This window comes from Hyperolius riggenbachi, chromosome 3 (assembly GCF_040937935.1).
Source record: "Hyperolius riggenbachi isolate aHypRig1 chromosome 3, aHypRig1.pri, whole genome shotgun sequence".
NCBI lineage: Eukaryota > Metazoa > Chordata > Amphibia > Anura > Hyperoliidae > Hyperolius > Hyperolius riggenbachi.
In genome coordinates this window covers 471,614,601-471,640,668 of record NC_090648.1, presented here as the reverse complement: position 1 = coordinate 471,640,668, position 26,068 = coordinate 471,614,601, and the positions used below count along the sequence as shown (strand labels likewise).

Genomic DNA, 26,068 nt, shown 5'->3' with positions numbered 1-26,068 from the left:
TATTTCGTTTAAAAATAATGTTTTATAAAGTTATAAATCATTAAATAATGTGTATAAAATCGGCAATTTTAAAAACGTTAATCTTCCCTGTTTAAAAATTGAAATTTATAATAACGTTTTATAAAACATTAATAAGAATTTTACTAAAGCTATACCTAACCCTACTCTCACACAGAACCCTCCCTGTACCTATCCCTAACCCCTAGACCCCCCTGTTGGTGCCTAACCCTAAGACCCCCCTGTTGGTGCCTAACCCTAAGACCCCCCTGTTGGTGCCTAACCCTAAGACCCCCCTGTTGGTGCCTAAACCTAAGACCCCCCTGTTGGTGCCTAAACCTAAGACCCCCCTGTTGGTGCCTAAACCTAAGACCCCCCTGTGATAAGCATTAATAACTTTTAAAAAAAATATGGTGCGGTTTTTCGTTTAAAAATGCAAAAAAAAAAAATTTGTACGGTTTTTCGTTTAAAAGTAATGTTTTAAAAAATATTGTACTGTTTTTCGTTTAAAAATAATGTTTTAAAAATTATAAATCATTAAATAATGTGTAATCATGAGAAACAGTTATAAAACATTAAAAGTCTCCGGGCGCCGCTTTTAAAACGTTATTTTTCTCCGGCGCCCTTTTTTCCTGTTGGGCGCCGATTTAAACGATATTTATTATGGGAGTGAATGGCGGCGCCCTTTTTGTCCACCTGCCTCATGCGCCCAAATTTCTTTAAAAACAAGAAATATGGAGGTGGCTGACCCCAAAGATGACACTAATTATGGGGAAAAAAGGTCAAGATTTAGTTGCATTGCAGCTGTAGTGCAAATACGTGTGGATTTTTTCCCCATAACTAGTGTCATCTTTGAGTTTGGGGACCTTCATCCCCTACCCCAGTCAGAGGCCCCTTCCCCCCCCCACCCAAAAAAAATAGCCCTCTAGTATAAGTAGGTAGCCAAAGGTGCTCCCTCTGAGTATAGGTAGCAAACCCCTGTATAGGTAGTCAGGGAGTTCTCCCAGGATAAGGTGTGTGTGTCCCTTTTGGGGCATTGGTGTCAGGGGCTGTATGTAGCTTTCTGCTGCCTCCCCATCCCCAACACTCACATACCAGCAGATGTGTGAACTGTACTCCATGGAAACTGCACTGCTCTCCCCTCTATTCATGTTGCCGCTGATCTGAGGTCTGTGTGTGAGTGACTGGGAGGCAGCGGCGGCCATACCAGTCATAGGCAGGGAGGCCCTGGCAGCATGGGAGGCCTCTGCTGTGGGTGAGGCCCCAAGCAGCACCCCTGTGGGTACCTCTTCCTTCTACTGAGGGAATACAAACATTCTCCTGTAAAGGCAACATAGGGTCAGCAGGCGTTTGGACCAGATGGCAAATACCGGTAATTACAACTTGGAATGTAAGCGTCAGCTTGGTTCACTATTGTGCACACATGTTGTGAAAACTAAGAAAACTTTAATAGCTGATTCTGCATTCAATAAGCGTGAAGAGAACCCACTAGGTATCGATTGAAGGAGCTTACTGGTGATATTTACAAATGAGTCATAACAGTAAGTGCTGTAAGTCATGTATGAATAAGAAACACAGAAAACCTTCGGCAAAACAGATTCTTCTCAGCCCCGATGTAAGAATGCAGCTGACGTGTTTTTGAACACAAAATAAAATTTCAGTAAAAACTCAGCCATAAATATTGTCACTGGAATCGCCACCATCTCATTACAAACAAAACGCAATTCACTTAGAGGAAAATAAGGTGTATTTTTTAGAATTCATACAATTGTCTACCCTGAGTCGGCCAAAAATATGGAAACAGGTCCTCTTGCCCGGAGGTGCAAACTCTGCTTAGTCATACGAATGTTTACATCATGGTACGTAGGGTGCTCTTCCGAGTGGCGGACAAAGATACGTCAAGTGGCAATAAAATACCCCCTACTGAAATTTTTGTAGATAAAATACTGTTTTAAAAAATGTTGAAATCAAGGATTTTTTCTTCACTGGAACAATAATTAAAATATTTACATAGTATATGTTCATTTTCATTTCTTTCCTGGTATCATTCAGAACAAAATGTTTTTTGTTTTTTTTAATTTATGAAAAGTTTGATGTTGAACAAGCTTTAATACAAATGCTGCAAATGTGAGTTTTTGGGTTGTTTTTCTTTACTGCGAATATTCATATATTGTTCCGCCACTTAGAAGAACTGTCCTGTTTTTGATTGTACAAGTGCTGGATATACCCCATATCAAACAAGGGCCAAGAAAGCTGACTAAACTTGGCCAAAATTTGTTGTTATTTAAAATATTTTAAATGTTATTTTAAATAATTTTTGTAAAGGAAAGTGCTGCCATGAGGGAGGTACAGATAGTGCAGGGCCCAAAGGAGGCCCAAAATTTTATCTTGCATGGAGTGCCTAAAAGCATACCTTTTATGGGGCCCACATTTTTTTTATGAACTTTGATGGTGCTGACCCTGGTTAGAGTGAAGGGTTACCACCGCTGTTAGGTTTATGTTGCCATCCATGTCCTCATTAAAGTGTCCCTAAGGCAAACCTAATGTAAAAAAACAGATGTCTAAGACAAGAGAAACCCCTGGATCAAGCAGTGGCTTCTAACGTCCTCCTGGCTCAGACTACCAGAAGGAAGTCCTCCGACAAGAGCTTGTCGGATTTGTGATTGCGACCACACTCCTCTTCACACATGAGTGCGGCCATACTGTGCCTTCACAGTAAGCCGGAGCTGCTCGTGCACAAGCGGCTCAGTACTGCTGTTCAGGCACGGCTGTGTTGCAGCAAGGCCACGCTCACGCATGAGGAGAAGTGCTGTCAGGATCTTCAAGATGGTCCCAAGCAGTCATGGTGATCTTCAGGAGGACATGGTAAGCTTCTCGAGGATCCAGAGGCTTCCCTCTTCTTAGGTATCTGGTTTTTTTACATTAGGTTCACCTCGGATTTACTTCAAGCAGACGTGTTCTCACTTCCTAAGACATATGCAAAGTTCATAGCAAGGCCCTACAACTGGGTCAAGAAGGTAGGGAAGATGTCTCCAATGGGGACACAGACCACAATATAAGCCCGACAAAGGATCTAACACTTCCCCGCTCTACACAAAACTAACATAAAGGGTTTGGCTGGACTATAATATTCGGACGGTGACCTCTGGACAGAAACATTGGAGGGAAGAACTGAAAAAAAAACAACAAACATATTAAAACAAGTGACAGTTCCCTTTAAAAATATATGTGCTTGGTAAGCACCATTTTTTCTAGACATCATTTTGTTCACAGTGATCGTAGATATATATATACGTACATATACATACATATATATATACGTCCCCACACTTCTCCTGTAGGTGTGTGTTTAATAAAAAGAAACATAGATAGGAATACAAGTATTAAATATATATTTCTGAAATGTGCGGCTGTTCCGCCATCTCCTCAATAGTTCTCAGTTCCTCAGTCTCTGGAGACGGGCGCACAGCAGTGCCGGAGCGTCCTTGAGTATAAGAGATCAGAAAGAATCTCTCCGTGTATATAGAAAAACACAAGAAACGGGTGGAGGCACATGGTCGTCATCACCAGAATTCTACAGTGTCGTGTCTAAGCTTTGTGCTGGTTGGAGAGCGGCATGGAGGAAGCGTCACGCCTTCTGGCGCTCACTCGTCGTTCTCATCGTCCGAGTTCTCCTGTTTGGCATTGGCTTTTTCCTCCTCCTCTTCCCGAATGGCCTGAATTTGTTCTGGCATCTCTTTCTGGCCAGCCTCCGCTTTTTGCTCCTCCTCAATGACCTTCTTCCACATTTTGTGGTTCTCCATCAGGTGATGCATGATCTGACAGTAGACTTTTCTTTTGCATTTTTTCTTTTCTGTGGATGACAAGCAGAATATGAGACTGGAATAAGAGTGTCAACGGTAATCGATGCCCAGCCGAAGTTTTGGGACAAACGGTAGAGGTGACAGACATCTGGGTGTTGGGTACTGCAATGGGCACCACACACAGGGCCGACAGTTATAACCTTAATAACACTGACAGCTAATAAAAACACATAACTGGAGAAAACAAACATAAATAGAGCCCAAACTCTCACACCATACATTAAAAATGTTACCACTGGAATGGAATTTTTAAGTTAGAAAATCCAGTTTCTGTGCTTGACTGAACTTGTTTGTAGAGGACGCCTTTTTTTTTTTTTACTGTAATCCAGACATGCTGGGAAATGCAGCCTGACATCTATTGCTCTTCCAATTTCAGGTGCTAGAAGGTCACATCTAAATGACTCAGTCACCAACTGCATCCAGACGGGAGAGGTAGAGAGCTGCAGTTGAGTTTGGCAATAATATTTGGTCCATCAGACACGCTTTCATTAATTACTTCTGTTATACACTGTACATATTCACATTTCCATATATATATATATATATATATATATATATATATATATATATATATATATATATATATAAATAAGGGTAATAGAATTTGCATTGTTCAAGTTTATGTTTAATTGGATTTTAGAGCCTAAGTCCAGGTAAGTAGGAAGCAAACCTTTATGTAACTTGACAAGTCCCCTAATCTACTGCTAAATATTACATTAGAAATAAAGCACCTACATACTAACACTAATCGATTGTAGTTTTAGTCATGTGTTCATTCCATTGGTCTTCACTCAAATGGCGCTATCTAGGTGGAAGCAGTAGCGTCACTAGGGGGGTGCGGTGGGTGCGGACTGCACCAGGTGTCACCAGCATAGGGGGTGACGCCAAGCTCCAGGCTAACCAAGAGTGGAGTAGGCTATGTAAATACAGATCTGGCTAGTGCCTGATTTACTGCACCCTACTGCTCTTCTCCCTTCGGGATTCTCCATGCTGAGCTGATAACAGAGTTCAGAGGCCACCAGGGCAATATGGGGTTCACCTTAACATCTCCCTATTTCCCCCTTAGTAAAGGTGTCCCATCCAAACACCCATCCCAGTATCAAGTTTGTACAGCATGGTATCCCTCCCTCATAACCCAACAGCAAACATTGCCAGACACCCCCCCCCCAAGCATAACATTCATTAAACCCTTCCACCACCTCCTTTATAGTTCGACAATCCCTAACTCATGTCTCCCCCTGTAGCAAATGGGACAAAAATAACTCCTTCCCAACCCCATTCTCAACAAATGACAGTAACCAGTAATGTTACTACAAAAAAAAAAAAGTTTCTGCCCCAGGTGACACCAACCCTAGTGACGCCTCTTGGTGGAGGCACTGAATTTGCTGCTAACAGATATTCCCTGCATCATCTTCCAGCTGGGAACAGGGTGGGGTTTCAGGTTACTGCATATTTTCACAAAACTGGTCTCTAGGGTGTCATGTGGAGCTTAGGCTCATAAGAAACCATCTAGTGATTTCTACATTTTTTGCTTCTGTCTTCGCTTTTCAATATGACAGCAACTTTCTGACACCACTGTAGTGTGAGTTGTGACACTGTGGATACCTTAGTTTTGTTTCTACTGCTTTAAAGCGGAACTGTAAATTCAATTAAAACAAACTGTTTCACTTACCTGGGGCTTCCCCAAGCCTCCAGCAGAGTCCTGTACCGCGCTGGTCCTGCACGCTCCTCTGTTCTCCCGCCATGGCTTCAAGTTTCATTACCGTCGCCATCGACTTATAAGTCGACGGCAACTGCGCGCCCCAAAGCTATCTTCGCATTGCAGCCTGCAATAGCGTCCTGCTATTAGCGCAGGACGCTATTGCAGGCTGGAACTTGAAGAACTTGAAGAAAGCTTTGCATCGCTCGGGGCGCACAGGCGCAGCTGCCATCGACTTACAAGTCGACAGTAACGAAACCTAGCCACGCCGGGAGAACGGAGGATCGTGCAGGACCGGCGCGGGCACAGGACAGCTGTTCCTCTGGTACAGTGTTCTATACTTCATATCAGGTGTTTTTGTGGCTACTCTTGTTACGGGTGTGAAGATCATGATGACCACATTTGGTTTATGACCCTTGTGAGATGGACCCCCAGGTCATGAAGGGCACCAAGTTGAGGCAAGGGAAGGGGTGTGAACATTGGGGGAGCCCATCAAGTTAGACGGGGATGAGGGGGGGGGGGCATGAATTGTATTTGTGCTGCTGATCAGATCAGCTCACTCAGAGAGGTGTTGGTTACCTCCTCCCAGCTTTGTGGGTGGCTCTATTCCTTGGCGGATGAAGGGAAATGAGGCCAGCTCTGTCTACTGCTAGCGGAGCTTATGTAAACAAGAAGGTATATGTGGGAAGGGCCGTATTTATACTACTTACCGCCCAAGGCCACTATCACCATCCGCTTCCTGACAAACAGCAAACCCGCTACCACATACACACACTTTTATAAGTCCCAGTAATCAATGTATTTATAGAAACTTATTAACGATGCAATTTTTTTTACAAATTACCAGTTTATCAATGATTTTATCAATCTGTTTTGTGGATCAATAACATCTGAAATGATCAGAATGGTTATAATTTTAATTCCATTTATGGGCCAAATCGGCATTTCGCTCTGATAGGTTAAAGTTAGGTGAAAGGCAGAAATGAACTTGAAGACTGGCCATCAGTGATAATGAGTGACAGCTCAGGTCACATACAATAAGCTGCCCGTGTTTTCTGTCCCTTCATTCCCTGAGTCCCAGACACTTGCCCAACTGCTGCAGTTCGCATGTTTGGCAGCTTGACTGCATGAGTGTGCCATCCCGCTGCCTGCCCCTTTCTTCCTGGTGCCTTCCATGGCCTTTGTGGCCCTGTCTGAAATCCGGTCATGTCTGTGGGGTAGGTTTTGACCACTTCTCGCAAAGCCTCCGCAAACTCTAGTCTGGTACCAAAGGTTATACCACAGGAGTTTATGGGTTGTCTGCAGCACTTTTTTTAGACAATTACATGATCGAATTAAAACAATTATATGCAATAGAGGCTATTTATTTTCCACCTGACCACAAGGAAAACCATATAGTCCCTTTCTGTGGCAGAGGCTATACTTTAAGCATCTTCCATTCTAACGATTTAATCCACAGAACAGAGTAATGTTATTTATGGGAAATAATTAGACCCAACGCTGAACTGTAACACTAACAGCGACCCTCCCCCCAATCTTGCCCCCCCCCCCCCAATCTGCAGTAAATGGGACAGCCTGTGCTTCTCATATTGCTCATATTGCTCTGGAGAACATTTGGTGACGTCAGCATCACATTCTGTCCCCAGGACTGGTCATTCTTCGCCGCTGTGTGACCCCACTTGTGCTCGGCGTGAGAATCGTGTCCCCCAGGGGGTGATAATCACACTCCAGCCAGCTCTCCCAATTAACGAATACCACAAGAATGTGTCACTGTTTGTACTGGCCTAATCAGCGTCAGAGTCAGAGTCATTTCTGCCCCCACGCTAGGACACCCTCACACTGTGATAATTGTAATAATCAGGCTACATAATGGCGCACAGCAAGTGAAAGCCAGAGCTCCGAAACAAAACAGGCACGGCATAAAGGGATAGAGAAACCGCATCTTGTCACAAAAATCGCTTCCCTGATCTGACTGGTTGCCCCGGGTCAACACCGCATCACCCTTCAGCCCTGATGCAGATACGGCGACATGCTGGGATTTAATGAGAAGTAAATGGAAATGTCTGACTGCTCTCCAGAACATAATACTAATGTACTGTTTCTTCATCTTCCCATTTCTATGGTACCCTACCCATGTGTTGCCCTTAATACCTGCAATGCACCCTCTACCGGTACAGTACTGTTCATTCATTAATGCCTGGAGCCCCCTCAAGCTGCATGGAACCTTTACCTTTACTAACCCCTCTACCTGTACTGCATCCCTGCACTGTTCTCTACCTGGTCTGTATTTTCCACCTGCACTGTACCTCACCTCAGTAATGTATTGCTACTTCCCTACTTCCTACACCAGCATTGCATTCTCCATCTACTACTACTCCTGCCACCTGCACTGCTCTCTACTGCTATTACTACTACTACTGCTCTATACAGCTACTACTACTCCCTCTACCTGCACTGCCCTCTCCATCTACTACTACCCCCTCTACCTGTACTGCCTTCTCACTCTTCTACTACCCCCTCTACCTGCATTGCCCTCTCCATCTACTACTACTCCCTCTACCTGCACTGCCCTCTCCATCTACTACTACCCCCTCTACCTATACTGCCTTCTCACTCTACTACTACCCCCTCTACCTCCACTGCCCTCTTTCACTCTACTACTACCCCCTCTACCTGTACTGCCTTCTCACTCTACTACTACCCCCTCTACCTCCACTGCCCTCTTTCACTCTACTACTACCCCCTCTACCTGCACTGCCCTCTACAGCTACTTCTAATACCTCTAATTGCACTGCTCTCTCCATCTACTAGTTACATTGTTACATAGTTATTTGGGTTGAAAAAAGACATACAGTATGTCCATCGAGTTCAATCAGAAAAAATACAACACCAGCCTGCTTCCTCACACATCCCTGTGTATCCAGAGGAAGACTAAAAACTCTTACAAGGCATGGTCCAATTAGCCCCAAAAGGGGAAAAAATTCCTTTCCGACTCCAAATGGCAATCAGATAAAATCCCTGGATCAGATAAAATCCCTGGATACTACTACCCCCTCTACCTGCACTGCCCTCTCCATTTACTACTACCCCCTCTACCTGCACTGCTCTCTACAGCTACTACTACTACCTATACCTGCACTGCCCTCTCCATCTACTACTACCCCCTCTACCTGCACTGCTTTCTCCATCTTCTACCACTCCCTCCCAATGCACTGCCCTCTCCATCTACTACTACTACCTCCACCTGCACTGCCCTCTCCATCTTTTTCTACTCCCTCCACCTGCACTGCACTCTCCCCCCGTGCCGTCCCGCCCATGACGCCAGGTGATGCTTTAGCGTCAGCCGGCATGGCAGCTGGAGCAGCATCTAGTCCGCTTCCCTCCTACCCTGCAGTCATCGATTGCCCTACATTCTCGACGGCTGTCTTCTATATAACAGTCCCCAGCCCCTTTCTTGTGATGCCGCCTCTACACAGACCTCCAATCAGAATGGCCTGCTGTGCCATTGTGACAGGACAGCGGCTCGCCTATCAGCACATATACAGGAAGTAGGTTACCTACTTCCTGTATATGCGCTGATAGGTGAGCCACTCCCCAGTCAAAGCGGTGCAGCAGATCGCTCTGATCTGAGGTCTGTGTAGCAGCGGCATAACATGAAAGGGGCTGGGGACTGTTATAGAGGAAGCGGCCACTGAGAAGGTAAAGACAATTGGTGGCTGCAGGGAGGGAGGGGGACTACCTATCTGGCTACCATTACTGGGGCAACTAAACTGGCTACCTTTACTGGGCCTGGGGGCAACTAAACTGGCTACCTATACTGGGCTGGGGGGCAACTAAACTGTCTACCTATACTGGGCCTGGGGGCAACTAAACTGGTTATCTATATTGTGCCTGGGGGCAACTAAACTGGCTACCTATACTGAGCCTTTGGGCAACTAAACTGGTTACCCATACTGGGCCTGAGGGCAACTATACTAGCTACCTACTGGAGGCACCTACCTGGCTAACCTATATTCGGGGCAACAGCACTGACTACCTTTACTGGGGGCAACTATACCTGGCTGACCTATACTTGGCTACCTTTGGTTGTACCGCAGATATAATGTCGGGTGCTGTGCGATCATTCCAAAGTCTAGAGCTGGTCATGTCTCCCCCTGCTACTACTCCCTCCACCTTTACTGCCCTCTCCATCTACCACTACTCCCTCCACCAGCACTCCATTATCCATCTACTAGTGCCCCTTCCAACTACACTTCTGTTTTATAAACAAGTTGCAGTGATTAGAGGAATGCTGGAATTCCTCAGTAACTGGTGAGCAGCAGTGCTGTGAGCGGGAGGGGTAGAGTATTAGGTAAAGAACCTCACAGCAGTAAACAATAAGAGAGGAATGCAGCTTCAGCTTGCACTGCAGATGCAAAATGGAGATCAGTTTAATCAGGTAAAAACAGTCAATGTTATCATATTCGCTTCCGCTATAGACTGGACACAGGCAATATTGTAGTAACAAGCCAGAATATCATAAGAAGGTCAGATTATACACAGTGTTAAACATATATATATATATATATATATATATATATATATATATATATATATATATATACACACACACACACACACACACACACATTTTCACAGTGCATCACTTTTACAACATTTAGTTATGTTACAGCCTTACACAATAATAGATTTTTACCTCAGAATTCTAAAGACAACACCCCATAGTGGAGACATGAAGACAGTTTGCTTAAGATTTTGGCAAATGTATTAAAAATTATTAAAAACAACCCCTGAGAAATCACATATAAATAAGTATTCACAGCCTTTGCCATGAAGCTCAAAGCAGAGCCCAGTCCTTTTACCTCTGGTTATTGTTGAGGAGTCCATCTGAGGTAAATTCAGTTGATTGGACATGATTTGGAAAGACACACACCTGTCTATATAAGGCCACACAGTTGCAGTTTAGGTCAGAACATAAACCAAGTATGAAGTCAAAGTAATTGTCTGTAGACTCCAAGAAAGCATTGTCTCGAGGCACAAATCTGAGGAAGGTAACAGAAAAATGTCTGCTGCTTTCAATGTCCCAATGAGCGCAGTGGCCTCCATTATCCAGAAGTGTAAGAAGTTCAAATCTACCAGGACTCTTCCTAGAGTATGTGCAGCCATCTAAACTGATCAATAGGGGGAGAAGGGCCTTAGTCAGGGAGGTGACCAAGAACCTGATAGCCACTCTGTCAAAGTTCCAGAAGTCCTCTGTGGAGAGAGGAAAACCTTCCAGAAGAACAACCATCTCTGCAGCAATCCACCAATCAGGCCTGTATAGCAGAGTAGCCAGATGGAAGCCGCTCCTTAGTAAAAGGCACATGCTAGCCCCCTCCTGGAGTTTTCCAAAAGGAACCTGAAGGACTCTCAGATCATGAGAAACAAAATTCTCTGTTGTGATGAGACAAAGACTGAACAGTTTGGTGTAAATGCCAGGCGTCATGTTTGGAGGAAACCAGGCACCGCTCATAACCTGGCCAATACCATCCCTACAGTAAAGCATGGTGATGACAACATCATGCTGTGGGTATGTTTTTCAGTGGCAGGATAAAGGGAAAGATTATTGCAGCAATATACAGAGATGTCTTGGATGAAAACCTGGTCCAGAGCGCTCTTGAACTCAGGCTGTGGCAACAGTTCATCTTTCAAAAGGACAACGACCCTAAGTAAACAGCCAAGATATCAAAGGAGTGGCTTCAGGATAACTCTATGAATGTCTCCGAGTGGCCCAGCCAGAGCCCAGACTTGAATCTGATTGAGCATCTCTGGAGAGATCTTAAAATGGCTATACACTGATGCTTCAAACCAACCTGATGAAGCTTGAGAAGTGTTGCAAAGAAAAATGGGCAATACTGGTCAAGTATAGGTGTGCCAAGCTTGTGGCATAATATTCAAAAACACTTGAGGCTATAATTGCTGTCAAAGGTCCATCATCTAAGAGCCAAGGCTGTGAGTACTTATGTACATATGATTTGAACTGTCAACTATGGAACCTTATATAGACAGGTCCCACAGTTGACAATTGGTCATGTCCAATCAACTGAACTTACCTCAGGTGGACTCCAATTAAGCTGCAGAAACATCTCAACAATGACCATAGGAAACAAGATGCACCTGAGGTCAGTTTTGAGCTTCATGGCAAAGGCTGTGACTACTTATGTAGATGTGATTTCTCAGGTTTTTCTTTATTTTTCATAAATTTGCCAAAAACTCAAGTAACCTTTTTTTCATGTTGTCATTCAGTCCTGCAATTCAGTGTTTTTGATTCTTGGTGAAATATTTTATTGGCATATTAGCGGTACTGGTATTACAACAGCTTAATAACAGTAGTTGCCATTTGTTGACACTAAAAAGGAAAACAAAAAATCTGTTTTCAAGCTATTTATATGGCTTTGTTAAATTAAAGGGATCTAAGCACCTTTAAAAAAATATATATCAAATGGACCTCCCCTAAGGGAATTTGGTAGATGGTATGGGCGGCAAGCATTTCATTACCTTCAGGGCGGGCTGCTCCCTAACCCTTCCTGTCTATGCTGTCCTCTATTTCACTTGTCTCTGCCGCAGCTTCTGGAGATTGAAGTGGCTGCTCTCACATATGTAGTCCATCAATGTGACTTCATCTCCCAGCCTTGAGATGTACTCACATTCTACATGCAGGAAGTTTATCCCGGCAAAGCAGTAGCCATGCCTTGGCCTGAAACATGGCCGACATGGAAGGGGCATAGACAAATATTATAACAAAGGGAGGAGGGTGAAAAACAACATGCCACTGCAGGAAGGAGCAAGACAAAGCCAAAACATAGTACAAGGCACAAATGCCTCATCAGAACATCTCCAGTCCCATGTTTGTTTACCATGCCTCCATCGTTATGTATCTGTCTATGGTCTTTCCCTTTTGAGTTGATGCAGGATAATGCAAATTTTGTATGTAAATGTATGCAGATTGAAAATGGACCAATCAAATTTTACCTCAGCGGGATTTCATTGGTTCATTTTCAAGAAGCATAATTTTGCATACAAAATGTGCATATTGGTGCATTAACCCAAAAATTATTTGCATCTCATTAACCATCCCTAGCGCCAAACACCATCATCTTGCTACTCACACATCATCATTATGTACTGCCTCTTTGCTCGGCCATCTTAAGTTTCCCAAAATAAATTAATGAACAACTGACGTGAAAGGGATATGTAGGCTGCCCTATATATTTCCTTGTAAATCATTCCAGTTGCCCGGCAGTCCTGCTCTTTTGCTGCAGTAGTATCTGGATCATACACCTAAAACAAGCATGCAGCTTTCCAAGGAGGTCCGAAACATCTGATCTGCATGCTTGTTCAGGGTCTATGGCTAAAAGTATTAGAGGCAGAGGATCAGCAAGATAGCCAGGCAACTGGTATTGTTTAAAAGGAAATAAATGCAACAGCCTCCCTATCTCTCTCAGTTCTGGTGTCCTTTAAAGGGAGTCTGAAGGCAAAATAATAATAAAAACAACAACAGATACTTACCTAAGGAGAGGGAAGGCTCTGGGTCCTATAGAGCCTTCCCATTCCTCTCCTCATCCCGTCGTCCATTCGCTGTCTCCCCCATTAGCAGTATCCACTCTCTTCCACTTCAAAAGTCTTCAGGAGCACTCGGACTCCCGACGACGGGCTGCTCTGTACTGCGCACTCGCGAGCCCCCTCTCTCGAGCACTCGTGTGCGTGCGCAGTATGGAGCCACCAGTTTTCAGGAGCACTCGGACTCCCGACGACGGGCTGCTCTGTACTGCGCACTCGCGAGCACCCTCTCTCGAGCACTCGTGTGCGTGCGCAGTATGGAGCCACCAGTCTTCAGGAGCACTCGGACTCCCGACGACGGGCCGCTCTGTACTGTGCACTCGCGAGCACCCTCTCTCGAGCACTCGTGCGTGCGCAGTATGGATCCACCAGTCTTCAGGAGCAATCGGGCTCCTGAAGACTTCTGAAGCCTCCTGCGGCAGGAGAATTAAACGGAGGAGCCTGCGGGGAAATGAGGGGATGACAAGAGGAACGGGAAGGCTCTATAGGACACCGAACCTTCCCTCCTTAGGTAAGTATCTGTTTTTTTATATTGCCTTCATACTCCCTTAAATAAACCACCATTTTCACTGCAAATTCCTAACACTCTTCCCAAGCACCGCTCACATGATTATAGCCATGCTACCGATTGATTGGCTTAATGTGATCTGTGCACATACTGCATTTCCTAATATACCATATATATATTATCAGAATATTAGAGTTGCCTCTTACGGGGGAGACAGACAGAGAGACAGATATGGAGAAGTGCCAAGAAAGGGGGTGGGTAGAGGGAGAGTAATTGTGGTTTTCTTACCCTTCCCTGAATTTATCCCCCATAAGGCATCTCTGAAACAACAGAAGATCTGAGAGGACATACTTGTAATGGTTTCTGAGGCTTCTTCTGTCGTTTCCTCCTCTGTTGTATCCGTATCATCATCTGGCTCATCTGTATCGCCAGAATCATCACTGTCCTCGATCCACTTCCCGGGCATCAGGCCCGCTGAGTCATATGAGTTACACAGGGGCCCCACTATGTGGGTTATGAAAGACTCCTGAAGCTTTGCTAACTGCGGGGCTGACCGGTCCATGAACGGGCTGATCGGAAGGCCAAGGCTGGCTTCTTCATCTCCCTGCAAAGACAAGACAGGAGGGGATCATCAGCACACAAAATGTCCCAAGCACTTAGGTTTCACCTCCATGGTTCCATGAATGAGAGCAGGCACCCATGAGGGTTCAGAAGCTGTATTGTCCTGCAGTAGAGTCATGTGACTACATAGAAGGGGCGCCATGTTGTCAGCAACGGGATCATGGGACAGAATAGAGAGGAGGTAACCATGATGGTTCAGAAGCATTATTGTCCTATAGTCATGTGACTATGCAGCAGGAGCACCATATTGTCAGTAACAGGGAATCATGGGACAGATTACAGAGGAGGCAACCATAATGGTTCAGAAGGTTTTTGCTCCATTGCACAGAAAGCTTAGACAATCTGGAGTGATCCTCTGGAAGGAAGCATAAGAGCACTAGAGGCAAGCACAGACCGATGGGAATCCCAATGACATACTTCCTACCCAACAGGGAGTACGTCACTGATCGGGGGGGAGGGGCTATGCCTATGACCCTGTTACTGTACCAATATGAAGGCTGATCTGTGCTGTGAAATTAGGTGCTTGCACAGCATTGCACTGCTGATCTTAGATGTAAAACCGTCCTGAAAGGAAATAAATATGGCAGTCTCCATATTCCCTCCTCAGACACACATCAACATCTGCACTAGACATCAACACTTGCTGCCACATTTGCTAGCTTCTTCATCACCTTATCTAGAGTGCCCAGATTTTTGTAGGCTCAACCTGGGACGGGGGGGATTGGGGGGGGGGGCGGCTGCGGCGCGCCGAGCGCGCCGCGTCGAGAGATAGGGTGTAGGGATACCCCAGACAACACAAAATAAACGCAATGGGCAACATTTCAGCACAAAATAAACACATTGCGGGCAACATTTCAGCACAAAATAATCGCATTGCGGGCAACATGTCAGCATAAAATAAACGCAATGGGGGCAAACATGTCAGTACAAAATAAACGCAATGGGGGCAAACATGTCAGTACAAAATGAACGCACTGCGGGCAAACATGTCAGTACAAAATAAACGCACTGTGGGCAAACATGTCAGTACAAAATAAATGCACTGCGGGCAAACATGTCAGTACAAGATAAACGCACTGCGGGCAAACTTGTCAGTACAAGATAAACGCACTGCGGGCAAACATGTCAGTACAAGATAAACGCACTGCGGGCAAACATGTCAGTACAAGATAAACGCACTGCGGGCAAACATGTCAGTACAAGATAAACGCACTGCGGGCAAACATGTCAGTACAAGATAAACGCACTGCGGGCAAACATGTCAGTACAAGATAAACGCACTGTGGGCAAACATGTCAGTACAAGATAAACGCACTGCGGGCAAACATGTCAGTACAAGATAAACGCACTGCGGGCAAGCATGTCAGTACAAGATAAACGCACTGCGGGCAAACATGTCAGTACAAGATAAACGCACTGCGGGCAAACATGTCAGTACAAAATACACGCAATGCGGCCAAACATGTCAGTACAAAATACACGCAATGCGGCCAAACATGTCAGTACAAGATAAATGCACTGCGGGCAAACATGTCAGTACAAAATGAACACAATGTGGGCAAACACTTCACCTGCAAGAAAAAGCATTTACTCACCTGGCAGAAGACGTCCCCTCATGCAGCCGGCCTCTGGTGCCTCAGGTGCAGCTCCCCCTGGCCTGGACGATCTTCAATCTCCCGCTCAGCCTCTCACAGGCAGAGCAGGGTTACGGCAAGATGGCGTCCGGAGGCGGAGCCCTGTACTGGAGACAAATAGTCTCCAATACAGGGCTCTGCCTCCGGACGCCATCTTCCCGTAGCCCTGCTCTGCCTGTGCCTGCCGGAGGAGAACATTGCAGGCTGGAGCGGGGCTGCGGGGAATGAACTAGCGCAGCGTCTAGTAGACGCTGCGGCTAGTTCATTGTACGGTGGCCAGAGTCCCGAGGCCGGGACGTCCCGCTGCTAAAAGCGGGACGTTTCCCGGGACCTCATGCACCCTGGGACAGCGCCCCCCGAAGGCGGGACGCGTCCCGGGTAAAGCGGGACGTATGGTCACCGTACCTTAGTGTTTTAAGCCCACTACCCTCTACAATGGAAGCAAAATCAGTTAACCCTTTGCACACTCACATGCTTTCATGCAAATTATTCATCCAGGAACCAATGTTACCCCTACAACTAAGTTAAATTAGGGATCTTGGTTTGATTTACGATCTGTCCTACGAGAGGATGTTAGGATATGTGTGTTAGGATATGTGTGATGCAATGAATGCTTGCACCATGCATGTTATAAGCCAGAGTTATAGGGCCATACCAACTTTGGGGAGGCTCTGCCTGATGTAGGTGACTACGCAAGAGAATTTTTTTTCAACAAAGACCCCATCTTTTAACTTGCGTTAAAGTATTTTTACGTGAGTGTGCAAAGGGTTAACTGATTGTGCTGTTTTTTTGGCCACACCCCCTTTGACACCTCCTTTATACCTTTTTTAAATATTCTAACTTGAGGTGGTGAACCTGGATTCTGTGTTTTTCCTTTAGATTGGAGGCTTAGGGCTGGTTCACACGGACGTCTGTCAATGTTTTCTTCTGTTGTTTAACCTGTTGCCGACTGCTCCACGCCAATTGGTGTGAGCAGTGCAGCAGTCCCAGGACCGCTCCACGCCCATTGGCATGAACGGTCTTCTTTGGGGCTAGCAGGAGATTGAGCGCAAGATGCGCGTGCATCTCCTGCTTGGGGGCGGAGCTCCGCCTCGCCTTCAGTCTCTAAGCGGCAATTGCTGCTCGGGAGACTGTTAGACGGCGGTTTCGCCATCTAATTACTTTGTACAGCGCTGCGATCTGCAGCAGCGCTGTACTGGGGACAGCAGTGTGACACGGCTGTCCACCTGGGACACTGGAGAACGATCGGCTCTCATAGCCTGAAGCCTATGAGAGCCGATTGTGTGATTGGCTGGCTGGGGGCAGGGAGGGAGGGGAATGGGGGAAACGATAAAAAAGTTAAATTTATTTTAAAAAGTTGTATATAAATATTGATTAAAAAAAATAAACAACCCCACCAACAGAGAGCTCTGTCTGTGGGGGGAAAAGGAGGGGGGAATCACTTGTGTGCTGTGTTTTGCAGCCCTGCAGCTTTGCCTTAAAGCTACAGTGGGCTAATTAAGTAAAAATGGCCTGGTCACTGGGGGGGGGGGGGGGGGGGGGCGAAGGGGGGTTGGGGGTTAACACTGCAGTCCTCAAGTGGTTAAGCACCGCGTTTCAACTGCTCCCAATATTGTTCTATGGGAGCGATTTTGCGATCTCGTTTGTCAGCGTTAGCGATCATTTTTGTAAGCGTCGCGGTTGATAGTGGTCTCTAAGACGTCACATGCGGCTTCTGGTGGCGGCGGCTGCGTTCAGCAAACAACAGTAACTGCTCGAAATCACCGCCGACAGCGCGCAAATGCTTTGGTTGTCTGTAGTAGGTGTCCTGGAGGTATGCGCTTGACAGGAAATGGACCATAATTCATAGGGAAGGGAGTAGACAGGAAATAGACCACAATCCTCTGGGATAAAGCCTTACGCTGATCCATATCGAATCAAAAAAGACAACCAGAGCTCAAAGACAATATGTCTATCACTCGGGAGTACAGGAAGTACAAAGCTGTGACCAATTTCCTCTTCCTTGGACAGTATAGTACTGCCCCTTTTATAACTACTTCCTTTTTAAGAGGTGTCTAAGCGATCAAACGCTTTCAAACGCGAACGCTTTCCCGAACGCTAATAACCACTAACAAACGATTTGACCAAACGACATGTTGATTTCTGTCGCTCAGTGATTAGCGGTTGAACGCTCATAAACGCACATGACGTCCGTGTGAACCAGCCCTTACAAGGGTACGGTTATCATACCACACATGAACTATAACTGTTCCATTTGTACTGTGCGGTCTATGTATTTATCATCCTCATAATTGTCTGTATAGCTCTCTCTACAGAGCCATGGAAGATTAATAAAAATGATGCTAATAAACCTGTAGGACTGTCAAGTGACTACACAGCACAGCGCTATGTTTTCCAGTAACAGAGTATTATCTGAGAGAATACAGCAGGGGCGTTGCTAGCCCCAAAGATCAGTGGCACGTGCCTTGGATCTATTCTAGGGTGCCCTGGATGTCCAACAGGCAGAGTCAGGCAGTGGGCAGCAGTACTCATCTCTGGCTGCTTGGTCTCCAGATTCTGCAGCTATCTCTTCTGGGCTTCTCCCCTTTGTGTCTGAGAATGAATCAGAAGCTAGAGCTCCTAGTGTCTGATTCTCATATGCTAGGGCGAGACTCGCCAGCAACAGAGGATGTCTCCAGACTTGGAGAGTGGATGGAGGAGATGAGTAGTTTCTCCCGCTGTACTACTCTGCTGGCAGGGAGGGGGGGCAGGGTTCGGGGGAGGAAAAGTGAGGATACACACAAAGATGCATGCTCCCTATAGAGGCTTCCAGCATGTCACCACAACACCCAGCATGCCCCATAGAGGCTCCACAGTGACAGTATGCCCTTGGAGGCACCATAACACCCAGCATAGCACCACACAGCACCCCACAGGCCCAAGCATGCATTTTATTTGTATTAAAGGAGAGAGTGGCTATATCTAACATTTTGCTAGGCAAGCTTACTTAGACCGCTGTTAAAGACATGTAAATTTGGCTCCACCCATTACCACACCCACATTCTGATGTTTGGTCATGTCCATTTTTTCAGCTGGAGTGCCCAAAAGTGCCCCCGATCTCTTAGGATCCTAGCAACGCCCCATTCTGGAGTTATTTTAAGGATTGAAGAGTTAACTTCAAGACAGAAGAGTTAACTTTAGGTTTGCCTGAGGTAAAATGTTTCCTGAATGCTACATGCCTTATCACCACGGTGATAACTCTAGAAACGTTATTAAAGACAGGAGATAAGCTTAGTGAATTGAGGTCCATGGTGTTTCTCTGGCTTCAGAGGCACAACTACAGGGGAGGAGCATCTGCGACAACAGGGGGGCCCAGAGGTGCAAGGGAGCCCCGACTACTACTTCACTCTCTCTGATAAAGGGGTCCATCCTTCAGATCAGATGTTTTTGTGGCTACACTTCTTATGGGTGTGAAGATTATGATGGCCACACTTGTATATTATGACCCTTGTGAGATGGGCCCCCAGGCTGTGAGGCTCCCCAGGAGTAGGCAAGGGGAAGGGTGTGACCATTGTGGGGCCCAACCAAAGTTTTGTTGGAGGACCCAATGACTTGTAGTTATGCCCCTGTGTGGTGTTATCCTTCACCGGGATAGGCCTGAGTGTAGCATGTTGGTGAATACATACCAGTGACATCACATCTATAGATGTTGTGTATAGCCACACACTGACTGCAGGGGGCGCTCTCGCTTTCAGCCTTGTGTGATCCCACTGCAGATAAAGTAACCCAAATGTGCATTAATGAGGCATTGGCCATGCCATATCAGTGTTGTGTACAGTAATCATGGACGTAGCACAGTGCCATCTACAGGCCAGATGTATGGACACCCCAATCAGCACCGTTACCTGCTCATAGAACTCATTAACGATGCCTTCTGTCCACTTCAGATGTAAATCTTTATATTTGGCAGGTCCATTGATGTCCGCTAGCTTAATGCACATCTGACAGACCAGCAATCGGTCATTCTCATTGGACCAGTCGATGCCAGGCCCCACCTCCTCATTCACCTGATAGGAAGAGAGGAAACGTCTTTTTTTATATCGCCAAGGTGCCACACACCCGATTTGTCTAATCTTTTTATTTATCTAGTAGACCACAAGAGAAGGAAATCATAAGATCAGAGGTAAAGGTCTACGCGTTTCACAACCACCCTGGATGACTTGCAGGGAAGTCCGCTATACAGAGAGGCAGTTAAATGCATATGTCATAGAAGAATGCTGCACACTGTGCTCACCTTGGCATTGAACTCGGCCAGGAAATCAAAGTGCTTCTTCAGGTCAGTAGCCAGTATTGCCTCGATCACCAGGAACCTGAACCTCTTGAACTCCATGTGGTCTAAATTGACTAAAAAATTATACTCTGGCCGAGACAGGAAGAGGTTCCATGCTGCCGCTGCATGATGGTTCTCCAGAACTGACCGGTCATTGTAAAGCACTGCCTGCAAAAGAGAATGTGGGCTTTATTTACAAGCTCTTCCATAACTACTTTGTTACAGGCCTTTCCATATGTTCCTGCTCAATGTATCCCCTCCTCATTCTTCTGCTACTCACTGTAGCCCCTCCTCATTCTTCTGCTACGTATTGTATACCCTCCTCATTTTTCTGCTACTCACTGTATCCCCTCCCCATTCTTCTACTACACGCTGTATCCCCTCCCCATTCTTCTGCTACGCTCTATATCCCCTCCTCATTCTTCTGCTACTCCGTGTAGCTCCTCCCCATTCTTCTGCTACTCACTGTATCTCCTCCACATTCTTATGCTACTCCCTGTAGCCCCTCCCCATTCTTCTGCTACTCACTGTATCTCTTCCACATTCTTGCAAACGAGATAAACAGAGGAACACCAAGAGCCCCAATAGTGTAGTGTGTATTGACAAAGGGGATAATGACAAAGAGTAATAGTTGTTATACTCACAAGCATGGGTCACCAATAGGCAACCACTGTAAAGGCAGGTGGGGAGATTATCCTGACCCCACTCAGGAATAAGAAGTCGCTCTCTGTAGATAGTAGAAAAGGGTCGCAACCCTCCACCCAGGGTGGATACAATATTATATAGGAGAGAACAGAGGCGCCAAAAGGATAAAAGGGGTTTTAAAGGAGCTTAAAAGCCAAAAACAAAGCAACGCGTTTCAAGGGTCAGTGCCCGCTTCCTGAGAAAGCGGGCACTGACCCGTGAAACGCGTTGCTTTGTTTTATCTGGAGTTTGTTAATAAATAGACTGAACGTACAGTCGTGTTGTGTCTGCTTGGAGGAGGTAAGTCCACCACTGCCTCCTCTAATTACCAAATTTTTGGCTTTTAAGCTCCTTTAAAACCCCTTTTTATCCTTTTGGCGCCTCTGTTCTCTCCTATATAATCTTCCACATTCTTATGCTACTCACTGTGTCTCCTTCCTATTCTTCTGCTACTCTCTGTATCCCCTCCACATTCTTCTAAAACACGCTGTATCCCCCCCTCTCCCCATTCGTCTGCTACTCTCTGTATCCTCTCCCCATTCTTATACTACACGCTGTATCCCCTCCCCATTCTTCTGCTACTCTCTGTATCCCCTCCACATTCTTCTACAACACGCTGTATCCCCCCCCCCCCCATTCTTCTGCTACTCTCTGTATCCTCTCCCCATTCTTCTACTACACGCTGTATCCCCTCCCCATTATTCTGCTCCTCTCTATATCCCCTCCCCATTTTTCTGCTAGTCTCTGTATCCTTTCCCCATTCCTTTGCTACTCCCTGTAGCCCCTCCCCATTCTTCTGCTACTCTCTGTTTCTCCTCCACATTCTTAAGCTACTCACTGTGTCTCCTTCCTATTCTTCTGCTACTCTCTGTATCCCCTCCCCAATCTTCTACAACACGCTGTATCCCCCCCCCCCTCCCCATTCGTCTGCTACTCTCTGTATCCTCTCCCCATTCTTCTACTACACGCTGTATCCCCTCCCCATTATTCTGCTACTCTCTGTATCCCATCCCCATGCTTCTGCTACTCTCTGTATCCCCTCCCAATTCTTCTGCTACTCTCTGTATCCCCTCCTCATTCTTCTGCTACTCACTGTATCCCCTCCCCATTCTTCAGCTACTCATTGTATCCCCTCCCCATTCTTCTGCTACTCTCTGTATCCCCTCCCCATCCTTCTTCTACTCTCTGTATCCCCTCCCCATTCTTCTGCTACTCTCTGTATCCCCTCCTCATTCTTCTGCTACTCACTGTATCCCCTCCCTATTCTTCTGCTACTTTCTGTATCCCCTCCCTATTCTTCTGCTACTCACTGTATCCCCTCCCCATTCTTCTGCTACTCACTGTATCTCCTCCCCATTCTTCTTCTACTCACTGTATCTCCTCCCCATTCTTCTGCTACTCACTGTATCTCCTCCCCATTCTTCTGCTACTCTGTATCCCCTACCTATTTTTCTACAGCATGCTGTATCCCCTCCCCATTCTTCTGCTACTCTTTGTATCCCCTCCCCATTCTTCTACAGCATGCTGTATCCCTCCTCATTCTTCTGCTACTCTCTGTATCCCCTCCCCATTCTTCTACAGCATGCTGTATCCCCTCCCCATTCTTCTGCTACTCTCTGTATCCCCTCCCTATTCTTCTACAACACGCTATATCCCCTCCCCATTCTTCTGCTACTCACTGTAGACCCTCTCCATTCTTACGCTACTCGCTGTATAATCTCCCAGTTTCAATGATTTCAGTTCCTCCCCATTTTTTATCTACTCACTGTAGAATTTCTCCATACTTGCAGCTACTTAGTTTAGGCTTTCCAATCCTGAGTTACTGTTGGCCTACGTCATTTTATGTACACATTGCAAGGTCGCATAATTCTGCTGCTTGTTGTACCCTTCCCATTCTTCTACTACTCACCAAAGCCCCGCTCCATTTTTCTGCTAATAAATGTAGTCCCACCCTATTCCAATATTCATTGTTGCCCCTCATCATTTTTGTTAACCTTTTTTATGTGGCTTTTCCAAAAAACAACATTTTATTCCTTGCTTTATTTCACTGTTCATTGTGGCCAGGCCTGTTACAAAAATCCTGAAAACAACAACTCTGCCTCTAAGTACCCAAAATTGCTCCGACTCCTCGCCTGAGTCGGTACAAAAATCATCCGACTCCTCCGTTTATGAAACCACAACTCCAGGTACCAAAAAATTACTCTGACTCGTCCACTCTGGCTCCACAGCCCTGGTTGTGATCTTTACCAAGATTTGTAGCCTAATGTAACATCACTTCACAATCTCCTTCCACTTACTTTACTTCCTCCACACTCTCCAAAATTTTTTAAACGCCTCCCACATTTATAAACAGATTCTATTGCGCCACCCACTGCTTACTGTCCTCATCTACACACTGATTTTTATAATGTCCGCAACATGCTATTTTTGGGTAGCCTTTCCTCATTCTTGTTACTTAATAGTTCTTGCTATGTAATAGTTAAAACCACTTCACTAGGAGCCAGCCTATGAGGACAGGTGTTGTGTTACCTGCGGTGCATTGGTTGCCACAAGGAAGGCGTTGGTTCTACCCGGGTGGTCGTAGTCATGCATGGCGGCTGCAACGTAGAGAGCCATGAGCTCTAAGGATGGAATATTCCCTGATATACAGCCATAGGTGTCTTCAGCAGGACTGTAGGTCTTGGAGAAAGTGTATCCCATGTGTCCATGCGTGATGCCACTGTCTGAATCTGCAGAGACATAACCCATATATGAGTTTACTCCTCCGGCCTCAAGGAGCTGATGTCATTGAATGTCATCTGAACTATTCTTTATTGCCCAGCCTGGCAAAACAAGATATACAAACAAAATGGTTGTCCAACTCTGGCTATACACAGCTACTAACTGGCCAGGGTTTCAGAGTAAAGTATAATGTGCTGTGCCTGTGTGACCATCTGTCTTCTGCTCCCTCTAGTGCTGGCTCTCCACATGTAGCATGTCATTTCGCTACATAGGGTAGGAGATGCTGGGCACTAGGGCGAGTGGTGAAGGCGGAAGCACAGACCTGGGCCCCAGCGGAGAGGTGAGAGCACAGCTACTGCTGCACTATACACAGGGACTCCTTGTATTATGCATCCACCCTAAACGGCACATGGTTTATACCTCTAGACCTCTAGTGTGTGTGTGCGTGGGGGGGGGGGGGGGGGGAGGGGTGACACAGGACTTCTTGCCTGGCGTGAAAAAAATGGCTAGAAACGCACCTGGTTCATGAGCTCCTAGCCCTCCCTCTAGTGACTGCCTACAGGGAGATGCTTAGCCATTTTGGATTGGTCATTCTATAATTCCTAGCTCTCTTTGTATGAGTACAGTAGAGAGTAAGATGCTGGCAGTGAAGTATCGGTGGCCATGCACAGGCAGATGGACAACCAGATTCAACCAAGAGATATATCCCTCTGTCCCAGGTCTCTGCGGATCTAGTGCTTGCCCTGGGGTCCCTGCAGGGTGTTAGCAGCTGAGCACACACTCACTTGTTCACCAGTCTGCTCCTCCTATGTCTATGTCCTGTCTCCACTGCCGCTGGCAGCCGGTTTCCCCGTGACCCCACGGCATGTACGTAGTCGCATAATGTACATGCTGTTAGGTCACAGGGAACAGGCGCACTGGTGGAGGGGATGGAGACAGGAAACAGGAGCACTGGTGTAACAATTGGGCCTGGAGGGCCTGCGCTCCCAAACTCCTCTTCCCCCCCTGCACCTCTGCAAATGTGCAGAGCGTGCACTTAAAGCGGAATGAAACCCAGCATCTCTTCTTTGCTCTAAAAAATTATTTACAGCATATTATATACAACCAGAATTTTGTTTTACTAGAACAGCATTCAAAGGGTTACACACAGGACTTAAAAGTTCAGTGCAGAGACATCTGGACGCATCCGAAGTGGAGATAATGTTATCTTGTGTTTTCTTAATTGTATCAAGTGAGGAATGTGACACATTCTCTGACTGTGCAGAAGCTCCTGGACACAGACAGACACTCAAAAAGCATTTCTGCCTTCAATACATAATGAATAAAACCAGTTATGAATAAAATGCGAAGTCAGCTCTTAAAGCAAAAAACTGTACTTTTGGGAACTTGTAATTTCTAAATGAATACTACTACTTATGCACAAATGCAAATATGCTAACCGTATGGCATATAAAAAGTAGGAAAACATGTTTTTATTGAATATTAAGTCAGGGTTTTATACCGCTTTAACCTCATTTGGGTGGGACAGGTCCTCTTCACTCCTCTGTGTAGCCTATTAGCTTGCGGCTTTCTGTAACATGACATTTAGTGTCGGTAAAGGTAAATGCTAATAGGCTGCACGTTGCAGCTACACAAAGTAGTGAAGAGGACCTGTCCCGCCAGACTGAGGTAAAGTATTACAATCAGCTGTGGCTGCCAGTGCTTTGCACCATCTTAAAGGGAACCAGAGACGAAGCACCCTCATGTATTTTATCATATATATCAGTGGGAACATTAGAGAAAACATCTACCTTGCTTTCTGTTTCATTCTGCACTGCACAGCTTGCTTCTAATCAGCCCTGATAAAATCCCCGACTGAGCATTCAGTCTGGCTTTGCTCAGGAATATTTATAGCTCGTCTGTATTCTCTCATGTCTTTTCAAGTCCAAGCCGGCCCCCTGCTGGCTCCGCTCAGGAATCATTATAGCTGAGTCATTATAGAAAAGTCAGACTGAATGCTCAGTCGGGCATTTTATCAGGGCTTATTAGAAGCAAGCTGTGCAGTGCAGAATGAAACAGAAAGCAGGGTAGGTGTTTTCTTTAATGTTCCCACTGATCTTTATTGTAAAATACATGAGGGCTTGTGGTGGGGGGGAGCCTGGGCAGTGTAAATTATACCCCTGCTCCGCTGCCAACACTCTGCAGGGAACCAGAGAGGAGAACTATTTTAGATAGACCGCAAATCTACCGCCACGCACCAGACCCACCTCCTTTCCAGTGAGATCTTTCCACATGAATTTAGGCAAGATATTGGTTGTAAATACAATTGGGCACCCATGTTGAGGCTGGGAGCACACATAGCAGAACTGCTAGCATAGCGGGAAATGCTGCGTTTTATGCAGCAATGTTGGTCTATGGGATGCAGAAGAAGCTGCGTTTCAGTGCGTTTGTACA

The 26,068-nt window shown here is 46.0% G+C and overlaps 1 protein-coding gene across 13 annotated transcripts in view; it reads right to left on the bottom strand.

Annotated features, from left to right (window-relative positions):
- Positions 1 to 1,423: 1,423 nt before the first annotated feature.
- The window catches only part of PDE3A (phosphodiesterase 3A), a 454,279-nt gene continuing 429,634 nt past the window's right edge, over positions 1,424 to 26,068 (bottom strand). For 11 of the 13 annotated variants that reach the window (XM_068278006.1, XM_068278001.1, XM_068278002.1 and 8 more), the window contains 5 exons: positions 23,444 to 23,643; positions 20,195 to 20,398; positions 19,806 to 19,967; positions 13,955 to 14,270; positions 1,424 to 3,850 (listed from right to left, as the gene is read on the bottom strand). In XM_068278006.1, coding sequence (XP_068134107.1) covers positions 3,642 to 3,850; positions 13,955 to 14,270; positions 19,806 to 19,967; positions 20,195 to 20,398; positions 23,444 to 23,643 — 1,091 coding nt within the window. In that variant the 3' untranslated portion in view covers positions 1,424 to 3,641. The remainder of the gene's footprint in view (positions 3,851 to 13,954; positions 14,271 to 19,805; positions 19,968 to 20,194; positions 20,399 to 23,443; positions 23,644 to 26,068) is intronic. The other 2 variants (XM_068278005.1, XM_068278014.1) reach the window with 1 other exon arrangement.